At 57.1% G+C, this 27,334-nt stretch overlaps 1 protein-coding gene across 7 annotated transcripts in view; it reads right to left on the bottom strand.

The window, feature by feature from the left end:
* The window catches only part of COL18A1 (collagen type XVIII alpha 1 chain), a 253,004-nt gene that overhangs the window by 38,510 nt on the left and 187,160 nt on the right, over nucleotides 1-27,334 (bottom strand). For 5 of the 7 annotated variants that reach the window (XR_010591666.1, XM_065562229.1, XM_065562228.1 and 2 more), the window contains 14 exons: nucleotides 19,295-19,378; nucleotides 18,129-18,188; nucleotides 14,077-14,224; nucleotides 12,736-12,851; nucleotides 11,681-11,707; nucleotides 10,255-10,470; nucleotides 9,349-9,375; nucleotides 8,348-8,410; nucleotides 8,092-8,178; nucleotides 6,093-6,146; nucleotides 5,718-5,876; nucleotides 4,760-4,822; nucleotides 3,434-3,478; nucleotides 258-398 (listed from right to left, as the gene is read on the bottom strand). Coding sequence is in view for 6 of the 7 variants with exons in the window: in XM_065562229.1 (XP_065418301.1) it covers nucleotides 258-398; nucleotides 3,434-3,478; nucleotides 4,760-4,822; nucleotides 5,718-5,876; nucleotides 6,093-6,146; nucleotides 8,092-8,178; nucleotides 8,348-8,410; nucleotides 9,349-9,375; nucleotides 10,255-10,470; nucleotides 11,681-11,707; nucleotides 12,736-12,851; nucleotides 14,077-14,224; nucleotides 18,129-18,188; nucleotides 19,295-19,378 (1,290 nt within the window). In the remaining variant the exon portion in view is untranslated. The remainder of the gene's footprint in view (nucleotides 1-257; nucleotides 399-3,433; nucleotides 3,479-4,759; nucleotides 4,823-5,717; nucleotides 5,877-6,092; nucleotides 6,147-8,091; nucleotides 8,179-8,347; nucleotides 8,411-9,348; nucleotides 9,376-10,254; nucleotides 10,471-11,680; nucleotides 11,708-12,735; nucleotides 12,852-14,076; nucleotides 14,225-18,128; nucleotides 18,189-19,294; nucleotides 19,379-27,334) is intronic. The other 2 variants (XM_065562230.1, XM_065562227.1) reach the window with 1 other exon arrangement.

The raw sequence follows: 27,334 nt of genomic DNA, 5'->3' as shown, positions 1-27,334 counted from the left end.
GGGGCCCTCCCAGAGCGTGTGGGTAACGTGCTCCCCGTGGGATGCCCCGAGTGGGGCCTCTCCAGAGAGCACGGGCAATGTGCTCCCCGCAGGACCCCCCAAGTGGGCTCCCCCAGCACACAAGGGCAACGTGCTCCCTGCAGGACTCCCCGAGAGGGGCCCCCAGAGCACACGGGCAATGTGCTCCCCCTGCAAAACGATGGCAGGAAGAGAGTGTAAGGATTTCAATCTGTTTAGCAGCCATGGCTGATACTTACAAATCCGGCCTCGTAGCCTGGCCCAGGAGGTCCAGCAGGGCCTGGGGGACCTGGTGGTCCTCGTGGTCCCATTGGTCCAGGAAGGCCTGCCAGCCCGGTTTCCCCTGGGGCTCCGGCCAGCCCCATCTCGCCCTTACCGCCCTGCAAGTGGGAACAAAAGGAACCCTGTCACACAGCCAGGCTATGGCCCCAGCTCTGAGGCCACAGAGGGAGAGTAGCTCCTGGACACACATGGCCCTGTCTCGTCAGAGCAATGGGATCTAACAGCCTGGAGCCAAGGGGAGCGTTCCCTCCCCCTTCCCCCCCAGCCAAAAGCACAACACAAGCCAAGACTGAGCAGCAATTCAGACAAACAAAACAAGTGACCCGAGACCCATGTCAGTTACCAGCACTTCCCAGCCAGTCCCAGAACCGCCGACGCTGGCAGACTTGATTAGAACACAGGCACATTCCGGGTGAACGCACCTTTCAGGGAGGGGAGAAACTCAGCCCTGTAGTTAGTGCCAGGTATGGTGAGGGCAGTCCTGCGTCCTCACTGCTCTGCGGGGGCACCCTTCCCCTGCCCTGCAGCACCCGTTCTCTCCTGAGCAGAGACTGTATTGCAAGACCAGTGCTCTCATCAATGTGGAAAACGTCCCCCGGGGTGCGTATGTGAAACTACCAACCTCATTTTTCCTTAGGAAATGCTGCTCAAAGGCCTGCCAGGCTGGAAAGGCAATGAACTGAGTAAAGGTACCTCTCCACACACGTACAAGGAAGCAAGGGAACGGCTAGTCTCCCTCTGCAAGTCACATGTGCAGATCTCTCTTCCCTGCACCGTGTCTCCTAGTACAATTCTGTATGTCCTGGGAGCTCAGAGGCATGCCCCCGGCTTAGCCCAGCCCACTGCACGCTTTCCGCGCGTCAGACAGAGCCAGTCCAGGGGATGCTGCACTCAGAAGTTTGACTTTGCATGACATTTCTCACTATCAGAATGTTAAGGCTCACGCAGACGGTGGGCAATACAGAATGAAAATACAGCACGGAAGGAGCAATATTCGACAGAAACTGTGAACTACGTTATCCACACATTAACAACTCCTCAGACAATAGTAATGAAAAGGTCAGCATTTCAAATGCTTTCCTGCTTGCACTGAACAAATGCCTTTCTGAGTACCTATAAACCATACACTAGAGAGACCGGCCATTAACCCAGACATGCAATTAACGCAGGGGATGGATGCTTCTCGGGCTTGCTTTGCCTCAGTCTTTCACTAGTTTGTGTTCCTAGGCTGCCACCAGACTTCTTTCAATCCAGTAGCTCTTTATGTTCAACAACACATGGCATTTCCACTTATCTCATGGAAAAAAATTCCAACCAATTTTGTAGCATAAAAAATGTCATTCCATCATTGATAACACGCGATCACTCGCCCCCGGCATCAGGCAGGCGGCCAGACCCTGCATGGCTGGGCAGAGTTCGGATGCATTGGACTCAACCTTTGGCAACAGCCTCCTACAAACACAAGCTCAAAGAGCGCAGATTTGCCATTGATAACCTGACATGCAGAACCACACAGAGCAACTGGATTTAAGGGACTTTCCTCCATAGGATTCTCCTATTTTTGACAGCGAGAGCTCTGAGACACATGCGCCAGTCTAAGCCATGCCGTCGGCATGCGTGCACGGAGCCTTTACCTCGAGCCTTGTCTCTCCCACAGGGGGGGATGTAGAGTAGTAAGAAAGCAGCTCTAGCAGGTAGGAAGGGATAGGAGGCAGGTTGCTCTGATTAGATGGGAAAAGAGTGAATGGAGACAGAGAGAAGAATGACAAGAGAACAGAAATCATTTCCTACGAGCACTGGTAGCAGAGCAGCCGTTACAGCCCCACGGTGTTCCAGAACGACTCTTTGCTGGGAAAAGGGGTCAGGAGATCGAATTCCTACTTTCTGATATGTCAGCACCAGATTCCACCCGGGACATAGCAACGAACTAAAACCCAGGAGCCAGCTCCCGCCCTAGCTGGTGTAAATCAATGGAGCTCTGTCAACGTCACGGCTTGATGCCAATGTGCACCAGCTGGGCGTTGGCCCTAGCAGTTTAGGTTTAGTACAATGGATTCCTGTGCCCTCCCACTACCCCCCCAGAAGAGCGTCCATCTGACTGGTGCCCAGGCCTGGTGCCCAGCCTGCGCAGAGCGATGCATCTCACCCGCTCCCAACAGCTGGTGACACGCCTGGAGAACTAAAGACCTAGGTCCCGATTCTTTCTAGCACTCAGGCCCGCGTTTATCGTGAAGCCTCTGTGTCTCACTGCTGTGACTGAGTCACAATGGACCCAGTGCATGCTCCAGGGCTTTGGGGAATTGCTGTCTTGGCCCAGAGCTTCCGTGGGGTTGAGTGGTTTTGTGGTTGATGCCCACAGACCCTCAGGAGGAACATGTGTGCACATGCTGCCCTCACCCAGCCCAGCGACAGGGATGGGAAGGTAACATCATCATGACATGATCATCATCAGTTACATGTGCGCTCTGGAGAGCGGGACAGAGGAAAGAGAGGGACAGAACATAACCCCAGTGGTGGGCAGAGGGGAACATGCAGGGAATGGGGCCCACAATCAGGAGACTGAAGGAGCCACCGAATTGGTCATGGGTATATGGCCTAACTGTAGGTACCGATCCACTGTATTCATTCCCAATTCAAAAACCTCGGTGCACTGCTAGTCGACCTGGGAATGGTTGTTTCAGGAATGGCAATTGCTGTAAGTTAGCTGGCCAGCACACCTCTTCTTATGTGGATCGACTCCTGGATTTGATTCCGGATTTCTATTGCTATCCTATCTACTATTAAAACCTGGTTAACATCACAAACTGATTCAGTGACAGAGCTGGCAACAAGATCTCCGGTCCCAGGCAGTGTCCCGGTACCATGCTGCCGGCCACCACTCAGGAGACATGTGAGCAGCACATCACATGTCCCGTTTTCCCAGTCTCTTCCTGAACTTAGCCACATGTCACAGGCCTGCCTGTGACGCCTGCCACGAGCTCTCCCTTCCACCCACCCTGGCTGGGTGCAGCCTGCAACTGAACAAGAGCAGATCGATCCCCAGTGGAATCTGGGTGCTGGTTTCCGAGGCACCTGCACTACAAGAAGCAGAGGGTAGTGTAATCTCAGAGCCGGGGACGGGCGGTTACTGTACCTTGGGTCCAGGAGCTCCGGGGAGGCCTAGGTCTCCTGGGTCCCCCTGGGAACAAGAAGGGAAGGAAGAGTGAATGGTCAGACAGAGTGCGGCAGGCCAGGGAGAGGGGGAGCTGCCCGGTCCAGTGGCACACTAGGACAGCTGGGGGGACTGTGTAACCTGGAAGTCGTGGTGGGTTACCTGGTCACACACTACTTAGGAATCCTTTCTCAACGCACAGCTGGGGATACAGTATTACCTCACATGGCCTTAGCTACAAGTCTGGGTACGCTTCCGCCACCAGAGCTACCACAGCTCCGCACAAGATCCGATCCTGGGGACCCAGGACAGCCGCAAGAGCGACCAGAACAGCTTCCCCCACCAAGAAAGCTACCACAGTTAACCCAGGTGCGGTCCCTGATTTCTGGGGGCGCTGGCTCCCTGGTACACAGCGTGTGTGGAGCACAAAGGGTCCTGCAGGGCGGGTGGCGAGTGCAGAGACTCCAGCCAGGACAGTGAAGATGTGGCACGCCGTGAAGGACTGCAGCAGGCTTGCACAGCTGCCTCACACCTGCTCCACGCAGCGGCTGCATATCTCACACTGCCCACGAGGGGACGTTGGGAGCAGCGGCACCGTCCATAGTCCCGAATCAGCCGTGACTGTGTGCCGGGGTACCCTGCTGCACCCGGCTCGGAAACGGGGGTCTGGGGTAAAGTGGCTTAACAGCTGCAGGTTTGCACTCTGTGGGCAGGAACTCAGCCTGCGGGGACCAATGGCAGCCCGAGTGGGTGGCTAGCACCAGGCTGCCATCAGCTGCGGGCGTGCTGGGCAGGGCAGATGCCAACTGAACTGGGGGCGTATGAGTGGGGCGTGGGCTGCTTTATTTTCCACCCCCTGATAGCTGCATTTCCTGCTGTGCCTCCTGTCCTGCCCCTTCCATTCGCTCAGCACACCAGCAGCATGCAAGTTCCCTCCAGCACTTTGCCACCGATCCCTGCTTTGGGCCGGGCTTGCTCCTGAACTGGGATTTCTTATGATGCTGTATGATGTGTACTATTCTAGCGCCTAGAAGCCCATGCATGGCCCTGGATCCCTTCGTGCTAGGTGCTGCACAAACACAGAGCAAGCCCGCACAGCAGCAGTCAGCTCCCAGACCGCATGCACTGGCCTACCCCCAGCCGCAGGTGTGATCTATCCCATACTTTTCACTGCCCAAGGCAAAGGGGTACTCGTTCTGACTCCAGGCAGGACAGAGCTACCCCCAGGCTCTCGCCTGCCCCTAGCCAGCGAGTTACTGCAAAGACTCTGTGGTTCTAGCCAAGGGCACGTGAAGAGGGGGCACGTACCCGTTCTCCTCGAAGCCCAGGCTGGCCGGCCAACCCACTTTTTCCTGGAGAACCCGGAGGACCCTGCAAAGTTAGAGAGTTAATCTCAGTTGGAGGAAACATTTCAAAACTGGCATTTTCATGCTGGTTTATTGCATTAACTCTTTACATGTCAGAGGAAAAGGCCCAGCTGCCCTCAGTAGTACATGGCCACCCCCGCCAGGCTTCTCGCCAGCCACGCCCCAGCCCGGGGACTGGCCATCACCCATGTCTGATTCATGGCCAGCCGCACCCCAGCCTGGGGATGGGCTGTCACCTCCACCGGGCTCCTCACCAGCCACACCCCAGCCTGGGGATGGACCATCACCCCCACCGGGCTCCTCGTCAGCCACACCCCAGCCCGGGGACGGGCCGTCACCCCCACTGGGCTCCTTGCCAGCCACACCCCAGCCTGGGGACGGGCCGTCACCCCCACCGGGCTACTCGCCAGCCACACCCCAGCCCGGGGACAGGCCGTCACCCCCACCGGGCTACTCGCCAGCCACACCCCAGCCCGGGGACAGGCCGTCACCCCCACCGGGCTACTCGCCAGCCACACCCCAGCCCGGGGACGGGCCTTCACCCCCACCGGGCTCCTTGCCAGCCATGCTCCAGCCCGTCACTCACTCCTAGAGCTAACACTTTTCCTCGGGTGTCTCCATCCACTCTATCTCCTCCCCAGCCTCCATCCTCTGACCACCCAAGCCAAAGGCAGAGCCTGAGTATGGCTGCTGTTCATGTGCACCAGGCGTCCGTACATCCCAAATTCCAACGAGAAGCACCCCCCATGCTCCAGCACCTCCGGCCAGAGCCAGGCCCAAAGGCCCTGGCGCTGGCCCTGCCATGGGAAATGTTGGGGCACTGCCCTTAACACCGGCAAGCACCAGAACAACCCTGGAACACGTCGCCACTCCCAGCACACGCCCCCCGCCACACTTACTGGTGGGCCTTGGGCTCCGGGGACACCATCTCTGCCTGGCAGGCCGGGGAGGCCGGGGGGTCCTGGCAGCTCAGTGCTGTTCATCCCAAATCTTCCTGGCTCTCCTGGCAGGCCAGGCACCCCAGGAGGCCCGGGGGGCCCTGGTGGGCCTCGGGGGCCCTGAAAAAGAGTAAAGGATGTTTGGCGACACATGGGCCCACATTCTCGAGCGCCTGCAATGCCATCTCCAGACACCGGCTGGGAATCCCTCGGCAGGCCATGCCTGCTGCCACTTGCCATGGCAGTCTGTAGAATGCTGCCCAACACCAGGGCCAAGCAAATGATGCCTTAAAGACACAGCTGTGGCAGCCCCCTTCCCTGCACTTCACCACTCACCCGGAAGCTTTCCAGATCGCCTCCAAACCCAGAGCCTTCCATGTCGATGAACGTCTGGAAGAGAAGTACACGGGCACAGACGTGACTCCCTTGTTTCCATGGAGCAGGGGAGCCAGCACACATTGCCAGCAGGGACTCGGCCCACTTCTGTGGGGCTGGGGAGCGAAAGGTTCAATGGCCTGGATCTCTCCCCCAGCCAGGCCCCTGCTCCTGAACTAGCAGAAAGCGCCTCCGGAGAGGCCAAGGGAGTCAGGCTGGACGTGGGGAAGAGCAGTTTCCTATCCACACCAGCCACAAAAAACAGGGCAGTCTGACTACAGAGGGCAGACACTCCCCACAGCACAAGACTCAGGCGCTGCATGAACCCACTCACAGTAAAGCCTGAGTGGGGCTGAGGAGGTGCCCAGACCTTGGGCTAGCCTCTGCGCATGGCATCGGTCTACGGGACCCGGCCTGCTTTCTCCGGCTGCGCGGAGCGCGGCATCCGCGTACGGGACCCGGCCTGCTTTCTCCGGCCGCGCGGAGCGCAGCATGCGCATACGGGACCCGGCCTGCTTTCTCCGGCCGCGCGGAGCGCAGCATCCACGTACGGGGCCCGGCCTGCTTTCTCCGGCCCCGCGGAGCGCAGCATCCGCGTACGGGACCCGGCCTGCTTTCTCCGGCCGCGCGGAGCGCAGCATGCGCATACGGGACCCGGCCTGCTTTCTCCGGCCGCGCGGAGCGCAGCATCCACGTACGGGGCCCGGCCTGCTTTCTCCGGCCCCGCGGAGCGCAGCATCCGCGTACGGGACCCGGCCTGCTTTCTCCGGCCGCGCGGAGCGCAGCATGCGCATACGGGACCCGGCCTGCTTTCTCCGGCCGCGCGGAGCGCAGCATCCACGTACGGGGCCCGGCCTGCTTTCTCCGGCCCCGCGGAGCGCAGCATCCGCGTACGGGACCCGGCCTGCTTTCTCCGGCCGCGCGGAGCGCAGCATCCGTGTACGGGGCCCGGCCTGCTTTCTCCGGCAGCGCGGAGCGCAGCATCCGCGTACGGGACCCGGCCTGCTTTCTCCGGCCGCGCGGAGCGCAGCATCCGCGTACGGGGCCCGGCCTGCTTTCTCCGGCCGCGCGGAGCGCAGCATCTGTGTACGGGACCCGGCCTGCTTTCTCCGGCAGCGCGGAGCGCAGCATCTGTCGACATTTCAAAATCTCTCATGGAACACAATTCAAAAATTTCATTTAGGAAAAGCTGAAATGACATTTAATCAAAACGTTTCATTTCAACTTTATTGACAACTTTTCTGCTACAGTATAGAATCATTTGTAATATATTATAAAAGTGAAACGTTTTGACTGTTATATGATATAACATGACATGACATGACGTTTATATTATATTATAAATGACAATATAATAGACTTTTATTTTATAAATTGGTGATTGGTTTTGGAATTGGTATTCCAACTGGTAATAATTGGTTTGGTAAATGATCCTTTGTTTACTCCACTCTTATTGTAACTGGTATTCTAACTGGTAATTTCCTACTGCAATCGGTATAACAAAATAGTATAAAAATAAAATTAAAAATAAAATAAATGACAGGACCTATTAGACAATGACATGACAGAATAGGCAAAATGTTTCTATTATCTAAGATTGAAACAAAAGGTTTTGACCTCATTGAAAGGAATAAACTCATAACTTTTCACTGAAAATTGATGGAACTGGTAAGTTCTGGTGGAAGGTTTGATTCCACGGGATCGGCATTTCCCCCCAATAAAGCGTTGCATAGGGATAACTCTGGCCAGCTCTAGCTGTGAGCACCCGTCACGTTGCAGAGTGGAGCTGCTCCGTGTTACGGCCGTACTAACTTGGCAGCAAGTGGCAGCTCTGCCAGCTGCTCAGTGCCATGGCCTGAGCCAGGATCTCTCTGCTCCTCAGCAGGAGGGTCAGCGCCAGGTCCTCGGACCCAATGCCACATGCCAGGTCTGGGCCATCCACAGGCCCCCAGGAACGTACCAGCTTGTCCTGTTTGGAAGAGAGACCTGGTGTCCCAGGCGGTCCGGGCAGTCCAGGGGGGCCTCTTGCGCCGACTCCGGGCTCACCCTAAGCACACAGAAGAGACGACAAAGGTTGTAACATGGGTTCTATGTTACTCCACTGCACATGAGCCAAACAAAACAGGGCGGTTCCAGAGATGGCTTGCCTGGGGCCAGAGAGAACCAGTTAGACCCTGTCTCCATGCTGCCACTCAGCCCGTGTGCCAGGAACTCACCTTCTGCCCCTTGAGGCCAGGCTCTCCGGGAGTTCCAGGGAATCCCTGGGGCCCAACGTCACCCTGCAAAGGGAAACCAAGAGACTGATGGGGAGCCAGAGCCAATGGCTGACTGCATCCCAGGGGTACACTGGGGGCAGTTCTCTGTCACCAATGCGGGGCTGGAAGGGACCTCAAGAGGCCATCTAGTCCAGCCCCCTGAGCTGAGACAGGGACAAGAAAATCTCCTAGATCATCCCATGCAGGTGTTTGTCCCGCCTGTTCTTCAAAACCTCCAGTGATGGGGATCCCACAGTCCCCCTTGCAAGCCTGGTCCAGAGCTGAGCTACCCTCAGTTAGATACTAGGAAAAACTTTCTAGCTCTATCTCCCTTGCTGCAGATTCAGCCCAGTACTTTTTGTCCTACCTTCAGTGGCCCTGGAGAACCATTGACCACTGTCCTTTTTGTAACAGCCCTTCACGTATTTGAAGTCTGTTCTCAGGCCCGCCCTCCGTCTTCTCTTCTCAAGACTGAACATGCCCAGTTCTTTAAGCTTTCCTCACGGGTCAGGTTTTCCAACCCTTTTCTCATTTTTGTTGCTGTGCTCTGGTCTCTCTCCAATCTGCCCACAGCTTTCCTGACACGTGGCACCCAGACCTGGACCCAGGACTTCAGCTGAGGCCTTGCCAGTGCCGAGCAGACCGGGACATTACCCCCCATGTCTGACACACAACACTCCTGTGAATCCGCCCCAGAACACTAGCCTTTTTCGCAGGTGCAGTCTAAGCAGTGTTCCTTTAACACCCTGCTATGCCTGCAGCTAGGCATGCAGCTGGGGGTGCCGGACGTGTTCTGGAGCGTGTGAGAGGGACTGTGCGTTGGCATGGAGCACTAGGAAGCATGCACTATATGGTAATGAGTCAGCCAATCCCGGGTGGCCAGTCACATGAGTGTCTGCAGGTGGCACACGCTGACACCAGCACACTGGCAGGGCGTGGGGGAAGCAAACGGTGACACTTACAGGTTTCCCATCTTCACCAGGATCACCCTAGAGTCAACAGAGATGGAGAGGTGTTAACGAGACAGATAGATATTCACCGCCCAGGCACGCCCTGGGGGATGCATTGCCGGCTGCACTGCCCCCTGGCTCCTCGGAGTACTCCCCATTCTCCCTCACCCAGCACCCTGGGGGCTTTGGTAGGATTTCAGCAGCACCAGCCAGGTGCTGGCATTGGCCTACTCTGCCGGGCGTCTGTGGCTACTGCCGCATTTGCTCCGGCTCGGCAGCCTCCCTCCAGTTCAGAATGTGCCAAAGCCCCTTTTCTCCCCACAGCACATCTGGGAGGGAGGATGAGCACCCCGAGATCACCCCCCGCTCCAGGACCGAACAGCCAAGAGTGGCTGGGCCTGTGCTGGCACACAGGAAACTGGGGTGGTGGGAAGTGCCGGCCTGGAGCAAGGAGGAAGGCAAGAAATGGCAGCAAGGAGACAGGCAGAGGCAGGGGGCAGCCGGTGGACACGGAGTGGTAAGGAGAAAGGGGAGCTTTCTAATTTCATTCAGGTGGGACCGGTGGAGAGGGAGAGGAGATGGGGACAGCGTGAAGGACAGAGCAGGTGGCAGTGGGGGGAAGGCAGGGCCCTGGGCAGCAGAGCCTTGGGGCAGTAGGGGACAGATGCAATGCAGCGGGACCCAGCCCATAGCCTGCATAGGATGCAAAGGGACAGGGTGTGTGGAGAGGGCTGGCGAGGAGCGTGACAGGGCCCTAGCTGGACAGAGGGAGCTCTCTGCAGCCAGCATAGCAAGGCTCCGATAGCACTCCGCTGGCATCTCCTGGGGCAGGAGGGCATTTGCTGCCCCCCATCCCAGAGAGAGCCCAGCAGCCCCCAGCCTGCTCCCCGAGCTTGCTTGGGTTGAGGGTTTACTCACAGGCTCGCCGTCCTTGCCAGGGAGGCCGTCTTCCCCGGGCGGCCCTGGGGGACCTGTTGGTCCTGGAGGCCCGGTGACCTGCTCCACCACAGAGCCATCCAGGCGCTGCACTGTAGAGCCAGGGGGCCCAGGCGGGCCAGCGGGTCCGGGAGATCCCTGGGCACCTGGCTCCCCTTTCTGGCCCTTAGAGCCGGGATACCCAAATCCTGCACTTCCCTGGGGATGAAAGGGGAAACCATGAGCCACCAGTTGCACTCCCCGGCCTGGCCTGGGCACTGCCTTCGGCCGGGATCCCCAGGGTTCCCTGCTCCCTCGCTCTGCACTGATGCTGTGCCCTGGAAATGCCAGGCTTTGGCCTCGCAGAGCTGGCTGGGGCCAGCGTGGGCCCAAGGGGCGATACAAAATGCCCACCTAGTTCCCTCAGCCAGTCCCACATGGAGAAGGAACGACTTGCCTCTGGGATTCCCTGGCTTGGCTCTGGCTGCGCACACATGAGCCTGGGACATGCAGCTGATAACAGTGGAGTCCAGTGCTCCCAGCCCGCCCTCCACCACCTTCCACACAGAGGCTGAACTGGCTGATTTCCCTGCCCCAGCCTCTGTTCTTGGCCTGAGGGCTCCTTGGAGTAGGACATGCCAGGAAGGGGCCTGGTACATAGCAGGTCCTGTTACTGAGACAATGCCCACCACCACCACCACGGTGTCGGATACTGCCACGGGCCACGCCAAGCCAGCAATTCCAGTGCAGCAGACAGCGATCGTCTGCTCCTGAATGCCCGGGGAGGGTTATGAGCTCTGAGCTTGGGTAGTGTGTCTGTTGTGAGACAGCAGCATGCCAGATACCCGCTGTGGAAAGACAGGTGCTCTGCCTGGCTCTGGTGTCACTCCCAGCTTTCCTCTCCCAGGTCCTGTCGCACCCGAGCGGCCATCAGTGTATGCTCCCTCTCCCTCTCCTGCCGTGGCCTGGGCTGCCTGCCAGCCGGTCTCACAGGGACTCGCGCAACACGCACATTTGTGGGAGGCGAAGATGCCAGGCCAGGGGAGTGAGGGAAGCATGAGAACTGAGCAAGGCCCCCGGGATTTGGTCCTGGGCGATTGCCTCCAAGGGTCCGACTCAGCACTGGCACCAGCCAAGCAAACTAGAGCCAGTGGATTCCTGTGCGAACCTGGGCCTGGCTTCCTGACACGCTGAGTCCGGGAAGCCAGCACCACGCACCCCCAGGCCCCACAAGAAACAAGACTTGTCTAGTCAGTCCCTGCAGCTAGGGAACAGTGCCTCTCGGCGACACATGGGCAGCACAGCCGAAGGCCATGCCACGGGCCTGGGCCAACACCCAGCGAGAAGGCCAGCCAGGGAGAGTACAGCTCATGGACATCCTGCCTGTAACCCCCCCTTCTATACAACACCCCGTGGTCACTGTGCTCACCTTAACGCCCAGGTCTCCTTTTTCTCCCTGCAGAATAAAAGAGCAAAACATCATCGCCTCTGACAGCCGTGCTCGTTTGCCCCTGGCAAGTCATGGCGCGTGCTCCCCTGACAGCACACTCAGCGCACACACTGCTAGAGCCGAACCAGGTGCTTCCCAGTGCGGCTCCACGGAGCAGCACTGTACAGGGGAGTTCAGTCTGCTGGAGCCTGGACATTACCACCCCTAGGAGAGGTAGGAACGTCGGCTCAGCCCCCACGCGCACAGCTGCCGCCAAGGAGTCTTTCGCCAGGGGCTTGATCCAGCCTGGTGGGGAGTGCTCCGGCCACCCTGCTGACATCAGTGGGTGCTGGAGGCTGTCGGCACCAGGCAGAGCTGCTCTCCTCATGCTCATCTGGCAACGCATGGGACAGACTCTGCGCACACACTGCTTCCCTAAACACGGGGGACGCGCTCGTGGGAGCCGCTGGGATTTGCCCAGAGCGAGTGTTTGCAGGGCTGGGCTGCTCTGCTCGAGAGGAGAGCCTCTCACGGGGAGCGGGGGGAGCTGGCCTGCAGTCAGCACAGAAGCAGGGCGGGACTGCGGCCTGCTCTGGCACAGACTGAGGCCCTGGCATGGGCGGATGGTGTGGAGCGCCTCACACCATCACTAGCTGCAGGAGGGGGAACGGCTCAGCTGTGCCTGACAAGCCCCTCCCCGCATGCCTTCGCTCTTTGTCCCAGGTCATAGCCTTCTTCCTTGGCTCTTCCTTACTGTCATCTCCCTTTCCCTCACTCCCCGATCCTCGCCAGCGGTGCCCAGTCTGCGGCACAGCCAGGGACTGGATACGGACATGACCGGCTCTCTGCTCTGTTCCCCGCTGAGCCCCACTGCTGCACTGCATACGAGGGGTGCTCGGCAGGCCAGGGGCTCCAGGGACTCTCCACTGAGACAGGAGGAAGGGGTGAGTGCGCTGGTGTGTCTGCGGACAGGAGCTGTGGTGAGGGGCGGTTTGCAATGTGCTTCGGAGCCCATGGATGAAGCTGCTAGAGAAGCACTACGTATCGTCACTGACCTTGTCGCCTTTGGTGCCGCCGGCTGCTAGAACCCCGCCGGTTCCGGAGTCCCCTTTTGGGCCACGTTCACCTTTCTCTCCCGGGGCCCCTTTTTCACCTTTTGAACCAACCGTGGCTGGAATGAAGAGCCACGTGCAGTTACAGGCGAGGACGCAGGGCCCTGCTGGACAGCGCTGACCGCTCTGCTCGGGCGGGGCTGCGGTGTGAGACAGCCACACCACACACAGCGAGTTGTGCTGAGGACACCTGGGTGTGCGGGCTGGGAAATCTGGGACTCTCTGACACTTCCCCACAGGCGCTGACTTTGTCCTTTCCTGGAGCATGCTTGACCACCGCTTTGCCCCAGACCCCACCCCCACTCCACCTCTTCCCGCAAGCCCCCATCCCGCCCTGTTCCGCCTCCTCCCCTGAGCATGCCCTGCCCTCGCTCAGCTCCCTCCCCGCACCTCCTGCATGCCCGTGGCAGATGCGAGGCACTGATAAGGGGGCTGCTGGTGGGTACTATGCACCCACTATTTTTCCCTGTGGGTGCTCCAGCCCCAGAGCACCCATGAAGTCAGCGCATATGCTAGCTGCTGCCCCCAGTGCCTGATGGCAGAACAGCCAGGGAGTTCTGGTGGGGTACCCCCTTCCCCGGGCTGTTCAGCTCTCCATCTTTCTAGACAAAGGACTTAGGCCTTGCAATGCTGCGCACAGCAACAACTAAACAGCCTTCCAAATCTGGGCCTAACTGATTTAGGAGCCTAGGTCCCATTTTCCAAAGGGAGTTAGGCACAATTTCACCAACTGTCAATGGCTCCTATGTGTTCAAAGATGTGGGCCTCAGAAAGCGAAACGGAGGAAACGCCACATGTGATGTCACAAGCGCAAAGTTAGGGCTTCCCCACAGACTCCCACAGAGGGGGAAGCTAAGATCCCTGCGTCAGCCCCACCCCTGCTGGTAGCAGAACAACAGAGAAGGCAGGCAGGCCATGCGAGAAGTCCCTCCCAGAAGGCTCATGTATCTGAGAGGTGCTGGGTAGGACAGCCCCCCCGGACCTGCTCTCATGCCCCCCTGAACAACCAGATGGAGACATGGAGGGAGCTCACAGCTTCAGCCAGCCCCACCACTTTGCATGGATCTAGCTACTGGCATGTCGAACACATGCCCCACAGAGGACCCCCAGAGGACCCCTGCTTCGGGGACGCCACAGGAAAAGGTGGCTCCACTCGCCTATCTCTAGCCAGCTGATCAAGTTTGAGGCATTTCTAGTTTCTACCCGCTCCAGGTCATTTGCGGATGTCGCCCTTGCTTAACATCTCTGCAGGCTGGGTGGCAAAGGGGCAAATGCTAGTTTTACCTCCTGTAGAAATTTGCTGTGGTCCTTCCACTTTGGTTTGCTCAGTTTGCAGCTGAGAGTCCACGCTTACTTTCTCTACTGTCTCCCCAGCGGTGGGGGGAGAAGTGACCGGGGGAGGTTCCGGGAGCCGCGACACAGCCGGGGTCCCCTGCGCAAGACCAGAGAGGGGAAGAAACTTGAATAATTGAGAACAAAACCCCTATGCATTTGGTGAGGCCTGTCGACATTCCAGGCTGGGCAGTGGCACAACAAGCACTTGTTTCATTGCTCACTGGAGGTGGTTACAAAGAGTAATGGGGAGTTACCGAATCAGATATCCCAAGGCCAGAAGGGACCATTGTGATCATCTAGTCTGACCGCCTGTATCGCCCAGGCCATAGGACTGCTCTGAATTAACTCCTGTTTGTACTAGAGCAGGTCTTGTAGGCAAACACCCAACCCCGATTTAAACATTGCCAGGGATGGAGAATCCACAGCCCACGTTAGTATTTGTATTAGTGCTGCAAAGCAACACTGCGTTGTAAAGAAGGTTTTAAAACCCAGAGTTAACCACCCAGAAACAAAAAGGAGGAGATGGCAACATTTGTCACTAAAAGGGGACCCATGAAGACACTCATTCTGGCCCCAGAAATGCATATGCACAGTGCACTAAAGACAGGAGAAAGCTCTGAGTGTCCTGATGAGCCAACAGCCCCGGTTTCCCCCTGAACTTTGTACCAAATGCTGCTGCTGGTGGGCCCGAAGCAGCTGTCCTTATTCCAGCAAAGTGCCAGCGAAGCACCCTGGGCGTTTTGCCTGAGGAAGGACTGCAGGATCAGGTCTGGTGTGTATAAGGGAATTCAGAACGGTGCTATGTACGGCGCTGGATTGGAAGAGAGCCCAGGAGAAATACTTCCAGCCATTACTCCTGTCCAGTCACTGGATGGCGTCGGCATTCCGTGTTCAAATGTAAGGCAACAGCACGTCTGCCCTGTCTCCCGGGGAGTGCTGTCGGCTACCTTTGGCTTGCAGAAATGTTTCTGTTTTGTGGCCCACCCCTCAAATAAACTTCCAGTGGAGGGAAAATATCCTGCCTTTTCTCCTGCATTTGACACGGGGCACACCTGGCTTCTCCCTGCCCCTCTCCGCACAGGGTGCATGTCACAGAAGCAAGGCCAGAAGAGACCACGATGATCATCTAGTCTGACCTGCAGAACACAGACTGAAGACTCTCGCCCAGCGACTCCTGCACAGTAAGTGGTGGCTAAGCTAGACCAGGTCTCTTAGAACGACATCTAGCCTTGATTTAAAGAGCCCAGAGATGGAGAACCCTGGGAAAGCTGCCCAGGTGAAGCTCCCTCACTCCCAAAATGGGTCTCTGATTTCTGTCCAGTTTCAGCTCCCAGCCCCTGGATAGGGTTTTCTCTCTGTCTGCTAAAGAGCCGCCAGCCATCACAAATCTCCTCCCCACGTGGTTACGTACAAACCACCAGCAAGTCGCCGCTTCACTTCTCTTGGATAAACTAAACCGATCTCACCATTAGGCAGGTTTTCCAGACCGAGAATCATTCTTGTAGCTCTCTTCTGACCTCTCTCCAATGTCCCTTCTGACGTGTGGAGACCAAACTGGGATTCCAGTGATGGTTTCACCAACGCACTATACAGAGGTAATACCAGCTCCTAACCCCTGGTTTACTTGTCCAACCTCTCAGTTGGCTTACATGTACAATGGGGGATACCACCACCTGCGGCCTTCTAGGCCAGGCTCCACGCACAGCTGAGCGCTAAGGGCTCTCACGTGCAGATACACAAACACCAGTCGAGAGATGTCACAGCAGAACTCAGGTCTTCTGGCTCCCAGCTGAGCGCACTGTCCCCTGGGCAGGGAGGGATCTCAGTGAGAGGGAAGTTTCTCGCTCACGACCCTTTCCTCAGAAACATGGTACCCTCGAGAGCGCGGTCATCGGCGGGAACTGACCTCTAGCTGCACCACGGTGTGCTGCTGTTTGGACGTACGCTGGGGGGAAGGCTAGCTGTCAACCAGGAGAGGGGTGGGGGGGAAATACAGCATTTAAAACGCCAGCACTACCACTGCTCTACAGGGAAGCAGCGATGGCCTCCTTGGAACAATGGTGTCCACGGGTGAGTGTTACCGTACGCCAGCATCCAGCTAACATTCCCCAGAGCGAGGCATGCCTGGTGCGCCAGCCAACCTCAGCATAACCAATCCTGCTGAGGTACCTAAGCCAGCCACCGTGTCACAGCCTAAGTCCTCACTGTCCTCAGCAGCTAGGAGCCACACCAATGTAACACTTCGCCCATTCCAGTCATCATATTTTCACTTCCTTTAGGCAGATCCTGCAGGAAGGACACTGGGAAAGGGAGGTTCAGCCAAGCAAAGCCCCTTGCAAACCACCTGGAGCTGGGACACACAAGCCAGGCATCACCACTGGTAGTAAAGCAACGGTGGGCCAGGTCAGGCCCTTAGTGAAAGCCATGCAGCCCAGCTGACCTCAAATCAAGCTTTCACTGATATCCGATGCTGTGGAACGGCAGTAGCTTTGCACAGCTTTAACTGATTGGAACGTAAACAATTCTTTGGCAGCACAAGACGACACCCAATCTGCTCTGTAACTCCCACAGCTGTGCTGTCTCTGCAGGGTGAGCGGGGATGCAAACAGCAGGGTTCGGTAGGTTGGCACACGTGACTCTGAACACACTAAGAGAGCAGACTGTCTTGGTGCCATTCGTACTGAGTCACTTTTCAGAGCAGAGCCGCTGGTGGAGAGAGTCGGCACAGAGCTGCGGCACTGGGGCCAGAGTTACAGACGAACGCAAGTACTGCAAACAAACACACCACGAGCAGGAAACGCCAAGTCCTTTTCAAATCCACCCTCCTCGGCTGCTCCAAAGCATTAGCGCACTGCATCGTCCCCCCCTGCCCTCCAAACCATCCTTCAGAACCCAGACACACTGTTTGGATTGAAATCTGAACTCGTGATGGTAAAAAGGCAAGTTTCCAGGTGCTAATGCACATCCGGAGGAAAGGGGAGGCTTAATAATTCTTTGGACTCTTGGAAACGGAATGAAAGCTGGTCTTGATAACTGAAATTTCAAGGCGTAATGGGCTTTAGGGTAATTCAGGGCTGAATCATGATGCCATGGCAGCCAGATAAGACAGTTGTGCCCCCTACTTTCCTGAGCAGGTAGTACAGAAACTGTACTACGTTACAGATGCTTTCCCATTACAACCCCGCGGATCAGGCCGATGGCTGCTAAGAGCATGTGTGTGTTTTTGCAATCTGTACAAACTCCTAACACAGCCTGCTTCCGGGATGCTCGTCTGGAGGGACCCCTGGCTCGGGGCAAGAACAGCAGCAGGTGTGGGCTTTCTATTGCAGCCATATAGCAGTAGGTAACACACAGGGGAGAGATTAGACACTAGCCTGAATAGAGAGCCAATTCCTAGCCCAGGGAGTTTACACTGCAAGCCTTCAGGAGCCTGGTTCAAAGGAAAGCTCTAATCCAGTTACCAGTCTCTTCAGATTCTCAGCCAGTTTTCAGATTCCCCGTTGGCTTTTGTTCCAGATCCACTAGTTAAAATGTGTGATACAACCTGACTTACAGGCACGGAACTTCTCCGTGGCTCAGTGCATCAGGGAGACGTGGTCAGGACAGCTGGCATGATCCAGGGTAAAGCACTGTGCTATTCGCACCTTTCCCAATGGTTTCACTGATGGCACGAGATCGGGGGTGGGGGGAGAGAACCAGACACAGGATAAAGTCTATGGCCAGGAGCACATCACAGAAAATATAAGTTTATGTCAACAAGGCGCTTACTTCCTGCACCTCTGGGCTGACTGGAAAGGGAGAAATCAAGACTCCAAATCACCACTCGTCTTAACCTAGGAAGACCAACCGTCTATTGGCAGAATGACTGCCAACTCCCGCCTGCTCTCTGCTGCCCACTGCAGCAGTAGTGTTTAGCCATGTTTGATGGGGCCTGTACCTGGAAGAGAAAAGCAAAGCCAAGCTGGAAAGGAATGCCCTTGGGCCCACGGCCTCAGACTCACCCGTTCCCTTCCTGATAGGTGGGGCCTTTCTTCAACTCCACTTCCAAAATCTCCAGATGCCTACATCATTCCAAAGGAGGGGGGAGACAGAGAGAGGGAGACACAGTCAGCAGACAACATATCCAGCATATATGAGTGTTCTGATCAGGGTACTCGACAGCACTGGCGGCTATGCCCCCTTCCCACAGGAAATAAAACCCAGGCCCCGCATTCTCCTGGTGGAAAGTGATCACCTAGCAATGAGATCCTTCTCCTGGTTGCTGAGAAGGGGATTCACATTTCCGCCTGTCTTGGGGTTCACTTTGGGTCTCACACTGATTCTAACAAGGACTTATAAGCCCAAAGAATCAGCCGGTCCCACCAGCGGCACAGGCTGTTCGCTAACATGACTCAATAAAAAAACCAAAAGGGGAAATCCTGACTCCGTAGAAGTCAATGGGAGTTTTGCAAATAAATTCACTGGGGCCAGGATTTCACCCTGGTTCAGTGCACAGAGGGGGCTTTGGCTAGGAACGAACATTCACAATGGTCACTTGACACTAGTAGCTGTTAGCCTGTTTCCTCCCCCGTGGCAAACCTCAGTGCCCAGGGAGCAGCTGGAGAAGACACGCCCATTAGCAATGGTAGGAGGCGATACTACCACCTGGGGTCTAGTCTTCCATGAAATTCCTGGACAACCCCCCAGCCATCAAGCACTGGGATAGGGCAGATCTCCTGTGCAACCGTCTGACCTGTTAAGGGAATGGGGGGTGATGAAGAGAGAAGGGTGAGTGCCCATGGGAGTTCCTGTCTGGGCGTGAGGACACTGCACTGCCCGCTCTCCCCACCCACCTTGGGGGTTGCTATTTCACAACAGCGGTTGTATCTGGTATGGCAGGAGCCTAGGGCAGGTGCAGGGAAGAGAGACTTCACACATCGAAGAGCAGACCAAAACCACACAATATAATCTATATATTTTTAAAGCTCATGATTTTTGGACCAATCTCATGATTTGCTGGGGTCAGGCTCATGATTTTTGGACATTTGGGATGGGTGATCCTGTGTGGTAAATTGCATATTAACTTCCAGCAAGCGATCTGCTAACAGCTGGAACCAAGGTAAATTCTACACCCCTCTGTGTAAGCAAACCACAGCTACAATACCGAGCCATGGCAGACAGCACTCACCACATCGCTATCCTCGTCCTGCTCCTCACACTGGAGGTCAGCTGCCTGGCGATCACCTGTCACTTTCAGATCTGCAATCACCCCCTGTAAGAGACACACCAGCAATCACCACCAGCAAACAATGCAATACATCATGGGTAGCTTGCGGGACAGTGTGTTATCAGAGTCCGTTGCCACTTGATAGTGGCCGATCGCCTGTTAGCTCACTGGCTGGTGGGAAAGGTTCACAGTGTGAATTGCAGGCAGAGACAACCAAAGGCAGCTCCCATTTCAATTGGCCGGGAATCAAGTCCAAGGAATCCGATTGGGATTCTCCTGCAGAGATGCATTCCCAGGGTAAGTGAATCACAGAGGCTTGCTAATTTCTTAAACCAGGGCCAACACAGCCGCTGCACCCACTACAAACTTCTGGGTTTAATCGAGTTGTTTCTCACTAATAATAATATATGGAGATATACCTATCTCATAGAACTGGAAGGGACCCTGAAAGGTCATCGAGTCCAGCAGGACCAAGTACTGATTTTGTCCGAGATCCCTAAGTGGCCCCCTCAAGGACTGAACTCACAACCCTGGGTTTAGCAGGCCAATGCTCAAACCACTGAGCTATCCCTCCCCCTCAAGGCTCAGTGTCAAAGCTTTGGGGGAAGGATGGAATGAGCCCATCCTCTCCAACCAGCGAATAGTTGCCTCCTCCTCTCTGCACTGTGTGGGCCACAGCAGAATCAGCGCTTCCCATTCTCATTGGCACTATTGGTCATGCTCTACTCACACAATGTGCAGTGAGGTGGCTGGGTCTTGAACTGAATTCTCCCTAATTTAAGAAGTCAGTCAATTGCTGTGATGAAGCACCATTAGCCTGGGAAGATACGAAGCCTGTTTGCACACAAATCCAATTTGCCACAGTCTTCTGTTATGCAACCGGCAAGCAGTTAAAGGATTTATTCACCTTGCTTGAAATAATGTTTCCTCACAGCTGTGACCCATCTCACCACAACAGATTTGGAATTTGCCTGTCCCATATTAACCTCCAAAAAAGAAATGGCAGAGTCCCATCGATTTTCTGAAGGGTTTGGTGCTATTCAAATGCAACTTTTAAGGGCTTGCCTCATATCCACAAAAAACGGACATGGGGTTCACACCGGTTTTAGGGTCATGGTTTACTCAGCTTCCAAACTTTAAATGAACTGCTGACAGGTCTCTCAAGTGTAGGCGTGAAGAGAGGCTGGAGCAGAGTCAAACGGGCTCCCGTGGCACAAGCAGGGAGAAAGACCGTGCCCATGGAGAAAGACGGCCTTTTTCGTTCCTCATACAAAAAACTCTTCACTGTGAAGTGTAATGTCCCAAATTGACAATAACTGCTCTGTGATCGGAGCGTTTTTGCCATCATGTATTACAGTGGAATGTGACGAGATACAGTGAATTAGTTACACAACAAAGAACAATGGATTTGGTCAATTCCGATTTGGTTGATTTTTCTGGTGAGATAGAAGCAGATAAAACTGGGAACCTCATTTTTTGTCATAAATTGAGCTCTCAATTATGTCAGGTTTCACACATTCAACAGAAGTATCAGGGGAAGAAATGCCAATGGTTTTCCCTCCCTGCACTAAACTCTCAACTGTGTTAAAGAGATGACACCATTCCCACTGGCCAACCTGCTCCAATTGCTAACTAGGTGTCTGACAAGTGTGGCATGCCAGAGATCAAAATTACACAGGAGAAAACACGTCTGAACTGTTTCCTAAGAACTATTGTTGACAAAGCATGAGATAATTAAAGTCAGGGCAGGAGCTGCTATCATCAGTCTGGGACGCGGACAGAGAAGATCTCGTCCTCTTTTCTGCTAGGGCCCAACGCACCCGGGGCAGAGAGCCAGCACTGTGCCTATGCATCACGTCAGTGCCACTCCAACGTGATTTGAGGGCTACAGGCACGTGAGCCTCGGGCCAGTCCTCAGCCCAGGGGGGAATTGCCACCCTAGAGAAGAGGACATCACAAGCTGCATAGCTGAAGCTGGCAGCTGACTGTGGTGTCTGTGTGCAGCCAGTGTTCACGTGTGCATCCCCCCCCCACAGCCCTGTCCCTTGCTGATTTTCAATAGCCCACGTGCTTGGAAAGAATGGAGTGCAACCGAGCTCTTCCCCAACCGCCAAGGAATCCAAGGCTCCTAGTGCTTCTCCAGGGCCACATGGTGGGTTGGGGCTCTTCCCTGGGACTCCACACACCGGGCCCGGGCCAGATTAATGGCATGGCGGAGAGGGGGCCTGGCCACCCTGAGTGTTGCTGTGATACCGTGCGCCAGGTCGCAACAACCACAGTGGGGGGACCATAGGGTTACCATATTTTGAGTGTCCAAAAAGAGGACACTCCACGGGGCCACCGCCCCAACTCCACCACCCCCCCCTGCTTCCCGCGAACATTTGATTCGCGGGAAGCCTGAAGCAGGCAAGCTGGCGGGGGGAGGAGGCGTGGCCCAGTCTGGCCCCCGCAACCGAGCAGCTCCCTCCAGTGGCCAGCCCCGGCCCCAGCGTCTCCAGCCTGGCTCGGCTCCTGGGGTGCCGGCCCCGGGCCAGCTCCGGGCCAAGCACCCCCGGCCCAGCACCCCCGGCCCCCAGCCCAGCACCCCCAGGCCCGGCCCGGCCCAGCCCCCGGCCCAGCACCGCCGGCCCCTCCCTATTTTCCCCGGACATGTTCGGCTTTTTGGGATTTCCCCCCGGACGGGGATTTGAGGCCCCAAAAGCCGGACATATGGTAATCCTAGGGGACCAGGACCAGCCCCGCAGGAAAGCATCCACCACCACAGGGTTAATGCAGAGCAGGATCGCTCTCCAACACCCGCCTCCCCACCCCCAGGACTCCCCTCTGCACCAGGCCGGGAGACGGGGACAGTGGCCTCGGCCCCGTCATGGGCTATTCCGGACCTGCCAGGGCAAACTAGAGCTGAGCAGTCACCTCCAGCCGCACCTTGGTCAAGCCAGAGCTGGGTGAGAGTAGAAAAGGGCTCGGTAGAAATCGCTCCTCTGCATCCACGCATCAGCTTGCCCCGGGGCCCCTCTGAGGGACTGGCGCCTGCTGCGATGCAGCTCTACTGGAGAGCCAAGGACGGCACCGCAGCCTGCTGCATGCGCGAATGCTGCGAGCCGAACTCCCCCACCACAACCAGCCCGCCTGGCAACCGCAGGCGATGGCCTTTCTGGCTGCGCCGACCCTTTCGCAGCCATTCCCTGAGGGGATCAAAGGAGGCCACAGCCCGGCCAGTACTCTAATGCAGAACGTCTGCCCACACGTCACACCCTCAACCCCTTCCCCCCCGCGCACTCACCTACTCACACAAACTGCCTCCCACTCCCAGCCACACCCCATCCTCGGACGCGCACCTCCCCTATACACACCGCCTCCCCCGCCCAGCCACACACCAACCCCCTCGGACGTATACCTCCCCTATACATACCGCCTCCCCCGCCCAGCCACACACCAACCCCCTCGGACGTGCACCTCCCCTATACACACCGCCTCCCCCTCCCATCCACACACCAACCCCCTCGGACGTACACCTCCCCTATACACACCGCCTCCCCCTCCCAGCCACACACCAACCCCCTTGGACGTACACCTCCCCTATACATACCGCCTCCCCCTCCCATCCACACACCAACCCCCTCGGATGTACACCTCCCCTATACATACCGCCTCCCCTTCCCATCCACACACCAACCCGCTCGGACGTTCACCTCCCCTATACACACCGCCTCCCCCGCCCAGCCACACACCAACCCCTTCGGACGTGCACCTCCCCTATACACACCGCCTCCCCCTCCCAGCCACACACCAACCCCCTCGGACGTGCACCTCCCCTATACACACCGCCTCCCCTTCCCATCCACACACCAACCCCCTCGGACGTGCACCTCCCCTATACATACCGCCTCCCCTTCCCATCCACACACCAACCCCCTCGGACGTGCACCTCCCCTATACATACCGCCTCCCCTTCCCATCCACACACCAACCCCCTCGGACGTGCACCCCCCCATACACACCGCCTCCCCCTCCCAGCCACACACCAACCCCCTCGGACGTGCACCCCCCCCCATACACACCGCCTCCCCTTCCCATCCACACACCAACCCCCTCGGACGTGCACCTCCCCTATACATACCGCCTCCCCCTCCCATCCACACACCAACCCCCTTGGACATGCACCCCCCCCCATACACACCGCCTCCCCCTCCCATCCACACACCAACCCCCTCGGACGTGCACCCCCCCCATACACACCGCCTCCCCCTCCCATCCACACACCAACCCCCTCGCACGTACACCTCCCCTATACACACCGCCTCCCCCTCCCAGCCACACACCAACCCCCTCGCACGTACACCTCCCCTACACACACCGCCTCCCCCTCCCAGCCACACACCAACCCCCTCGGACGTGCACCTCCCCTATACACACCGCCTCCCCCGCCCAGCCACACACCCACCCCCTCGGACGTACACCTCCCCTATACACACCGCCTCCCCCTCCCATCCACACACCAACCCCCTCGGACGTGCACCTCCCCTATACACACCGCCTCCCCCGCCCAGCCACACCCCATCCTCGGATGTACACCTCCCCTATACACACCGCCTCCCTCTCCCAGCCACACACCAACCCCCTCGGACGTGCACCTCCCCTATACACACCGCCTCCCCCGCCCAGCCACACACCAACCCCCTCGGACGTGCACCTCCCCTATACACATTGCCTGCCTCTCCCTCCCCTCCCCCCCCATGTGCCACCACCTTCCAACCCGGAGCAGCTCCAGCAGTTGCAGGCGACGTTAGCGGGAGCGTGCCGGGCCCCAGGATGAGAAAGGAAATGTCTGCCTGCCACTGCCCAGGAGGGACAAGCAGTTGGCAGCTGAGGCAGCTCTGGGCTGGAGGCCGTGAGCGCCTTAAGAGAGGGCCAGGAGCCAGCAGCTCCAGTAGCGCCCCTGCAGCAAGTCTGGGGGCAGCGTGGGGCATGGGTGGGGGAAGGGCAGTCTGGGAGAGGCCCAGGCAGGAGAGGGAAGGCTGTGCTCAGGCACTGGGGACGGTTGGCGACAGGCCAAGGCCCCTGACGGGGAAGGTGGAGACAGACCTGGGGAAGGTGGAGGGAAGATGCATCACAAAGCCAGGCAAGGCACAGATCCTACAGTGCCAGCTGGGGGATACAGGGCTCTGCTGGCTGAGACGCTGAGGGAGGGAGGTGGGCAGGATGGACACCCAGGCGTCCCCTCCCTCCACACACGCAGACACAGCCAGGAATGCTGGCAAAGCTCCCATCCTGTTCTGAATAAGGCCCCCTTGTAGGGCTCTGATCCAGACCGCTTCACTTCCCTGCGCCCGTATGGAGTGGGTAAACCCATCCGGGGCCTGGGGCAGAAAGTTATTTGGGGCCCAGCGACCATGGCTGGAAAAAGGGGCCAGCTCGGGCCCTAAACCCTTATTTAGACCCCTCCGGATGGCGCAAGGAGCCGGACTTCAGACACCAGTTTTGATCTCGTTTTTCAATCACTTCTATGCCCAGTGCTTCCTCGGGAGACACGGAAACAGATTGGGACTGACCCACTTCGACTTCTTCCTCCTCAGAGCTGGAAAAAGGCTCCCTCAGTCCTGTCTCTCTAAACAAACAGCTACATCCTAGTGCTGGTTTGATACTGGTTTGTGTTTCTTAACATAACCCACACTTCCTTCCCATTAATTTAGTTTTAACAACTACTGTATACAGCAAAGCCCAGATTTATACAACTCAGGACAACAAACTCTGCTCCAAAAAGCCACTCCTGGATGATCACCCAGCACCAGACCCCAGCTGCAGAGAGTTCAGCAATCTATCTTCCAGCCATAAGGCTGCATTACGTCACTGCACAATCGCTCGGAACTCTTTGGTCTCCGCTAGGAGAAGATACTGACAAATGATCCACAAACGAGAAGTCACTGAATACCTGCTATACAGGATGTGTTAATACTTGCCTGATGATTGATCTCCATTAGGTAACATAGGTTCTCCTCTGCTCACTCTGGAAGTTGTCTCTCTCCACTCAGGAAAGTGTCTTCAGAATGAACTACGCAGAGCTGGCTGAATTAACGAACAAAGTCACCCAGCACAGTAGTGTAAAATGTTGCCAACTCATTTATTAACTGGCTATCCAAAGAGCTCCAATTGCAGGGCACCACCACAGTACTGTACAAGGTGTATGTTTCTGGATGGAAGTGCTCTGACTGGCAGATGAAGAGAATGTAAGATGCTTTGGCTGCAGTGAAGAGAAGGTACAGCACATTACTAACTGGTGCGTAAGAGAGCTGCAAGGACAGCAAAGAGCTCTTTACACAGGCTGTTCTGATGCCCCACGCGGTGCGTGTGTGTTTAACACACACTTGTGTGCACACACACACTTAGGGAATACATGTTTCAGTAATGCCGTCTGAAGTCCTGATCCTGACACGTCACAGTCACTGGGACAACTCCAGCTGACCTAGACTGGGTGCAGGAGTGAGCCCTTCGTTTGCACAAAAGGGCCATTAGAAAGGAAACTACTAGAAACCACTCTGCCTGCTTGCTGCTAAGGCCCCAACCAGGCCCTCGTTCTCCCTCACAGGGGAGCCTTGCAGCTGTGACATCAGTGGTGCTCCCCCGCAATGGAGGGACTGAGCTGCAGGATCAGGGTAAAGAGGGGAAGGGGCTTGGGATGGGGACCTGGTGGGGATGGCGAGGGGTAGGAAGGGCAGGAGCAGGGAGGACTAAAAGAGATGTATTTGTTTTCAATGAGCCTTCTTGCACCCGCCCGCACTACCCGACCCCATAGTGGGGACCTGCCCTGCTGCCATGGAACCCCACATGCCCCGCGCCGCCCACAGTGACACCCTGCCCGCCATGACACCGTAACATGTCCTGCCACGCCCTGCCTTGCTGTCATGACACCCCATGCCCATGCCCTGCCCCGCCCACAGTCACGCCCTGCCCTGCCCGCCATGACACCCCACCATGCCCTGCCACCCCCTGCCTTGCCGCCATGACACCCCACCATGCCCCATCCTGCCTGCAATGACGCCCTGCCTGCCATGACATCCCATCATGCCCCGCCCCGCCCACAGTGATGCCCTGCCCGCCATGACACCCCACCATGCCCCACCCACAGTGACGCCCTGCCCACCATGACATCCTACCATGCCCCACCCCGCCCACAGTGACGCCCTGCCCGCCATGACACCCTACCATGCCCCACCCTGCCCGCAGTGATGCCCTGCCCACCATGACACCCCATGTCCCGCCCACAGTGACGCCCTGCCCACCATGACACCCCATGTCCCGCCCACAGTGACGCCCTGCCCTGCCTGCCATGAGACCCCACCATGGCCCGCATTGATGCCCTGCCCGCCATGACACCCCATGTTCCGCCCACAGTGACGCCCTGTCCTGCCCGCCATGACACCCTACCATGCCCCACCCCACCCACAGTGACGCCCTGCCCGCCATGACACCCTAATATGTCACGCCCACAGCGATGTCCTGCCCTGCCCGCCATGACACCCACCATGCCCCACCCTGCCCAGCAGTGACACCCCACCCCTGGCAGAGACACCACATCCTGCACCCGCAGTGACGCCACGCTTGCTAGCTATCTCTTGAAATTGAAAGAATTTATTTGTAACCCCTAAAACGGGTACTTGGGAAAAAAAGCAACCTCAGACCAGTCTGCAGCCGCCTCCTCCTCGGCTTGGTGCCATCTCTCCTTGGGCCAGAGCCTGCTCTTAGCGACTGGTAAAAATCCCTGCAAATTTCACTGGGGGAAGTGAAAGCAGGCCCCAATCCTCAACCCCTTCCCCCACCCACTGGCAGGGTCTGACGCCAGGGATTGTGGTGGAGTGCAATATGCAAATGCTAAATGAAATAATAAAACAATCACACCAACACAGAAATCAGAATTAAGTCAGCCCTTGGGCAGTGCGTGTCAGAGATTTATGTGCAGAACTCCTCTGGTGGAAATGCCTCCTCCCCACAGAGTATTGCCCC

Source organism: Chrysemys picta, chromosome 11, assembly GCF_011386835.1.
Source record: "Chrysemys picta bellii isolate R12L10 chromosome 11, ASM1138683v2, whole genome shotgun sequence".
Classification (NCBI taxonomy): Eukaryota; Metazoa; Chordata; order Testudines; family Emydidae; genus Chrysemys; species Chrysemys picta.
This window is presented reverse-complemented; position numbering and strand designations above follow the sequence as displayed.